At 38.9% G+C, this 6,290-nt stretch overlaps 1 protein-coding gene across 1 annotated transcript; it reads left to right on the forward strand.

Annotated features, from left to right (window-relative positions):
- On the forward strand, window positions 1–6,181 carry LOC130552923 (zinc finger protein 239-like). Its single transcript, XM_057331612.1, has 3 exons — window positions 1–670; window positions 779–2,163; window positions 3,166–6,181. Exons 2-3 carry the CDS (start codon window positions 1,791–1,793, stop codon window positions 3,801–3,803), a joined length of 1,011 nt encoding a protein of 336 aa, XP_057187595.1. The 5' UTR covers window positions 1–670; window positions 779–1,790; the 3' UTR covers window positions 3,804–6,181.
- The last annotated feature ends 109 nt before the right edge of the window (window positions 6,182–6,290 follow it).

Below are 6,290 nucleotides of genomic sequence, written 5' to 3' on the forward strand. Positions count from 1 at the left end.
TTGAGCGAGACTTCCCAGCTAACACACGATGTACTGGTTACCTAATTTATTAGTCATTTTTGGTTATTTCATGACTTACCAGCTGCACGTCCCAGGCACGAAATTGTCCAATTCACGACGTCGCCTGCACGAACTCTTGACGTTACAATACAACCAAGAACAGTCCAGTTACGTACTATATTCGTACTATTTTGGTAATAACTTAACCTACGGATAATGTGGCACGTTGCGGGCACGAAATGTCATTACCAATACAATTTTGATTAACATTAATGATTTACATTACGTTTACTATTTAAAAATGAATGTTTAAAACTTTTTAGTCAGGACATTGTAAATCTGTGGATTAAATAAGACAAGAGATATTTATTACGCTACATGCAGGCCGCTCTCTGCTGTATGGGAATGTAACAGTGCGCGCCTCCTGCGCGCCTCCTTCAGAACAGACTACTAGAGCCTGCACATGCTGAGCTGCTAACAGGAGGACCGATAGTTTCTCCTAATGAAGACATGTTTTAATTTCACAACTGTCGTTTAATACTTGTGAAAAACGAATTTATCTGAGGTTTTAACTTCTATTCTGACATAATGTCGTCTGACAGCAGTAGCAACGTGCTTCTGTAGCTAACGTTACTGACAGGATTCTGACAGGAAATTTCGTTTTTATCAGGTAAGACTCGTTACAGCTCAACAAATAAACGGCTTTTACGAAAATAAATGAAAGTGAAGTGCAAAGAAAACATATAGGTTTTATTTCATGATATTTTCTTGTTTACAGAACAGGTGGCGGTTAAGAGTAACTTTAACCAGGGCAACGAGACATAACACGACACGTGCCCTGAAGAACTGGACATATAACTCTGTATAAAAAGACCAACAATCACATTAAAGCCCGGTTTCACAGACAAGGCTTAAAGCTAATCCTAGACTAAAATTGATGTTTGAGCAGTCTTAACTGAAAATAACTCGCCTTAAAACATCTTAAAAGTATGTCAGTGCCATTGTTTTGTCTCAAGGCACACCAGTAATGTTTTTTACTAGGGCATTTTTATAAAAGTAGTTTAAATATCTAATTTCACTAAGGGTTAGTCCGGGCTTAAACTAACCCCAGTCTGTGAAACCGGGCCAAAGTATCTATATTTGAAGTGTTTTTTTTTTTTTTGTAATATTTATGCTGCTGTAATTATTTATCTGTGGTGAATCATGCTCGATGCTATGTTTTAAATGACTGTGACAGTTACAACTGTTATACGTATCTGAACAAACACTGTTGTTCAAATAGGTTTTTAAACATGTTTTTATTACGGAAGCCGCTAGGTGTCACCGCGCTGCAACGGAAGAAAACACATGTTAACCGAAAAAACACCAGCAAATTCAGAAAGCATCTCCATTAGTTTGGCGACACATGCCCTGCAAATTCTCGCAACACAAACAAATACAGAAACGCGCTGCAAGTACCACAAACGACAACGGAAGTGTTTCCGGGGGTCTCGAAATCTGACATTAGCGCTTTGTACAGAGATGTGTACAACTTTTACGCAACATTCTGAAAACATTGCGACAACTTTCATTACAACATGTAGAAACACCAACGTTCATGACTCTACTGTTGTGTCTCCAGTCCAGCAGGAGTCGCTCTGCAGCTCTTCAGTCCGCCGATAAACCCACTAAAGAAAGAAAGAAAGTCAAACATCAAGCGCTGCGTGTTCACTTCACTTTTATTTTCTCTCTTTAGTGTTTTAAACAAGAGTGTTATCTGTGTTTATTTTTGTGTTTAGGTGTTGTTGATAATGACGTCACAGGCTGATGGGATGTGCTCCACACACACACAGGACTCGGAGCTCAGCCTCACTTTACTCTGTTATACTGACACAAACCCCACAGACGCTCAGGACACTGTGTGTGACAGTAATCACACCTTGAATCAGGATGAATCTACTGATCAAACCTCCACAGAGTCTCTGGATTCTGTCTGTAACGCTGGAGAACAGCAGATCCTGAACACCAGACCACTCAACATGTGTTCTGTCATACTGGTGGACTGCAGGAAACTCATGGAGATGAGAAGACAAACACCAGCAGAAGAAGAAGAAGAACATCACAGTGATGAAGATGAGAATCATGATGATGATGACGAAGACGACAACGATTTTATTCCCTCAGGTATGTTTCTTACTTTAATGTTGTTTAACATCAATCATGTTTGTAGTGACTGCGAGCATGAACTGCATGTTTAAGGTGCAGATTTTACAGGTTTAATTATAGGCTGTTCAGGAGAAAACTCAGATCCTAAAACATGTAAGGAGTAAAAATGTGTTCAAAACGAGGAGCCAAAATGTACAACTGTTGCTGTTTTGGTATTGTGTCCACCCTGTTATTTTTGTGTCCACCCTGTTATTTCAGGTTTTTTAACTAGCTCTCTTATATTTAATACTTTTTTGCCAATTTTGTTGTAAATTGATAAACAAGGGAAGGTCAAGTTACTGTCTTACTAGGGCAGTATGACGTTTGAAGTAAACCGTTTTTAAGAAATAAACACATTATGTAAGTTGACTTCTATTTTGAAGGGATAGCTCACCCAAAAATGAAAATTCTGTCATCATTTATTCACCCTCATGTAATTTCATACCTGTATAAATTGATGAACTGATAAACACAGATAAACAAAGATATTTGGAAGAATGTTAGCAGTTTTCACTTCTGGGACATCATTGACAACCATAGTAGGAAAAGTTAAATGGTAGTCATAGGTGGCCCACAACTTAATTTTTCCTAAATTCTTAAAAATATCAAATTTTGTCTTCAACAGAACAAAAAAAACATACAATATTTTTCTCTATTGTGGTAGTGGGTGATGTCCCAGAACTAAAAATAGCTAATAATCTTCCAAATATCTTTTTTTTGTTTAAGAGTTTGTATATGCAGAATTTTCATTTTTGGATGAAATATCCCTTTAGTAACTTAAAGAATTTAACTTAAAGAAGATTAAGTGACGCATTGTCTGCTGATTAAAGCAAGAGTAATACACAAACATATTATTAGTATATTAGACTATTAATTGTTTGTCCATAACAGGGTGGACATTAATGTCATTTATCTGTTTAAAATGTTTCTATAAATGATCCTGTTTAAGTGCTTAAGCTTGACCTGTCTTGTTTCTTTCAGATGAGAGCAGTGAAACGGAAGAGATTCAGAGGAAGGAGAAAAAGCACGAGTGTCCTCACTGTGAGAAGAGATTTTACACTGCATCTTGTTTTGAAAGACACGTGCGTGTACACACTGATGAGAAACGGTTTCTGTGCAGCGAATGTGGAAAAACATTTAAAAATTCAGGTTATTTAAAATCACACCAAAAAATACACTCTGAGAAACTCCATCAGTGTTCACACTGTGACAAACGTTTCCATCAGAAGTCATATTTGATGGTTCATGAGAGAATTCATACTGGAGAGAAACCTTTCCTCTGCTCTGAGTGTGGAAAGAGCTTTACTAATTCAGCTGCTCTCAGAGATCATCAGAGAGTTCACACTGGAGAAAAACCTTATCTCTGCAATGTTTGTGGGAAGAGCTTCACTCGGTCAGGTGCTTTCAAAGATCATCAGAGAGTTCACACTGGAGAAAAGCCTTATCACTGCAGTTTTTGTGGGAAGCGTTTTAGTCGACATGACAATTTGAAGACACACGAGAGACTTCATACTGGAGAAAAACCTTACAAATGCTGTCAGTGTGACAAGGCGTTTACTCAACGCGTTCTTCTGAAACTCCATCAGAAAGTTCACACTGGAGAGAAATCCACCAGATAATCTGTGGAGTCACATTTATTATTTAGGAGGTTTTCAGACTCAACAGAAGAAACATGCTAAACAATCTGTCAGAAAAGCAGAAAAACCCTTAAAAGATTTACACAAACACATAATTCACAGTTTATGATATCTTTTTTTTGTTAGTTACAGTAGCTAGATTAGATCTAAAACCAATTCAGATTTATATATCAGAACAGTTGATGTGCTGTTAGGTTCTGATCGACTCCAGGATCATTCAGTACAGTTTAATAATCACTCTGTTGTAGGGCTGAACGATTAATCAAAATCGAATCGCAATCGCGATGTGAGACGTTGCGATTTGCTAATCGCAAGAGGCTGCGATGTGGAAACGATGTGAAATGTAATAAACGCGTCTGTTCCAAGCCCGCTTTGAGTGGCATTCTTGTTAACCAACAGAGTGAGCGCACCTCCGTTATGCCTAATCAAAAAAAAAAAAAAACAGAAAGCGGGAGAGAGAGAGAGAGAGAGTGTGTGTTATTATGGCATCTGCAGAGTCAGATCGATCATATTAGGCAAATAAATACTAAAGAACCATCCAATTCAGAAGACCTCACACACGGCCTGTGTTATACTCGCTCTCTTCGCCGCGTTGCGCGTCTTGCGGACGAGCCGTTTAAACTTGACGCGCACACATAGCCTGTTTCATACTCGCGCGAGTCTTCCCCGCGTTGCGCGTCTCGCGGACGAGCCGTTTAAACTGATGCGCACACATAGCCTGTTTCATACTCGCACGTCTTGCGGACGAGCCGTTTAAACTTGACGCGCACACAGCCTGTTTCATACTCGCGCGAGTCTTCCCCGCGTTGCGCGTCTTGCGGACGAGCCGTTTAAACTTGACGCGCACACATAGCCTGTTTCATACTCGCGCGAGTCTTCCCCGCGTTGCGAGTCTTCCCCGCGTTGCGCGTCTCGCGGACGAGCCGTTTAAACTGATGCGCACACATAGCCTGTTTCATACTCGCTCGTCTTGCGGACGAGCCGTTTAAACTTGACGCGCACACATAGCCTGTTTCATACTCGCACGTCTCTGCCCCGCGTTGCGCGTCTCGTGGACGAGCCGTTTAAACTGATGCGCACACACAGCCTGTTGCCTTGACGCACGCGCGCACCCTGTGTCAACTCACGCCTAGCTCCGCGTTTCAAACAAATGTAAATTCTATCTAACTGTTTTGCTAATTTCACTTGGATGAAATTAAACATTCAGCACATTTTCTACTTGTTTTAAAAAATCCCACATACTTAAAAAATAATAAATCAGCCTATGTAACCTATGAACTATTTTAATAATTCACTAACACAATAGAAAATGTTATGGATTTAAGGGTTACAATGGGAGTTGTATTTGTTTTAATGGAAACTATAATAGTGTACACTGGTATTTGGATTCTATTGGTGTGATGTAATCTTGAAGCTGGGAACCAATTGAACAACAGTAAGCCCGATTTGAATAATGCCCAAAACACACTACAAAAATGAATTTTGTAATGGTTTTAATGGAAACAATTAGAATTTCTGTAATGTTTTTTTTTGTTGTTTTCTTTCAGCAGGGTAATTATACCCATACTGTGCTCCACGCAACAATATTGAGCTGAAGCTTGAATTAGAAAAGTTAAAATCGCAAATCAAATCGCAATCGCAATGTCTGTCAAAAAAATCGCAATTAGATATTTTCTCCAAATTGCACAGCCCTACCCTGTTGTACATATTTCTGATTCTATCAGTGACATAAATCACAGTCTTTATTAAAATGTGTATTATCTGTGGTTTGGCATGTCGTCTGTTGTCATTTGCTTGAGTCTTGATGTGTTATTGTGTTTGATTTGGGAGGTGTCCATAAACTGATACTCACTGTTGTTATCTGAGTTTTGTTTTGTATCCGATATTATTAAATTCATTACAGTCGCCCTTTCTGATTCTCTGTCACTTCAATAAAAGTAACAGTTTTTAATATCTGATATCGTTCACAAAACCAGACTCAAAATCGGACCTAAACAGCTCCAAACTAATGTACATTTACCAAATCACTACTAATAAACTCGCCTCGTTAATCATGAACATATACTCTGTAACTTCTAATCAAAGTCACTGACTGCAGCTGTAATGTGTCGGAGGAGATCTGGCCCTCCCGGCTGAGACTGGTTTCTCCCGAGATTTATTTTCTCCATTTATTCATTGTTGGAGTTATGGTTCCTCACCACTGGGTCATGTTGGCTTGCTCACCGGGAGACTGCTGAATTTAGTTTAGCTGATTGTTTGCTAAATTCCATTAACATCTCTTTATTAGAATATTGCTTTATTATAGCACGGCACTGTGTTTTGCCTCTTTCTGGGTTTTTTTCCTGTAAAGCTGCTTTGAAACAAAACACTTTGTAAAAAGCACGATATAAATAGGAAAAAATTAAAGTGAATTGAATGTCTGCATTTACATCTGCAAGATGTATTGTTTGATTGTTTGCTCATTTGCAA

This window comes from Triplophysa rosa, linkage group LG4, assembly GCF_024868665.1.
Source record: "Triplophysa rosa linkage group LG4, Trosa_1v2, whole genome shotgun sequence".
Lineage (NCBI taxonomy): Eukaryota > Metazoa > Chordata > Actinopteri > Cypriniformes > Nemacheilidae > Triplophysa > Triplophysa rosa.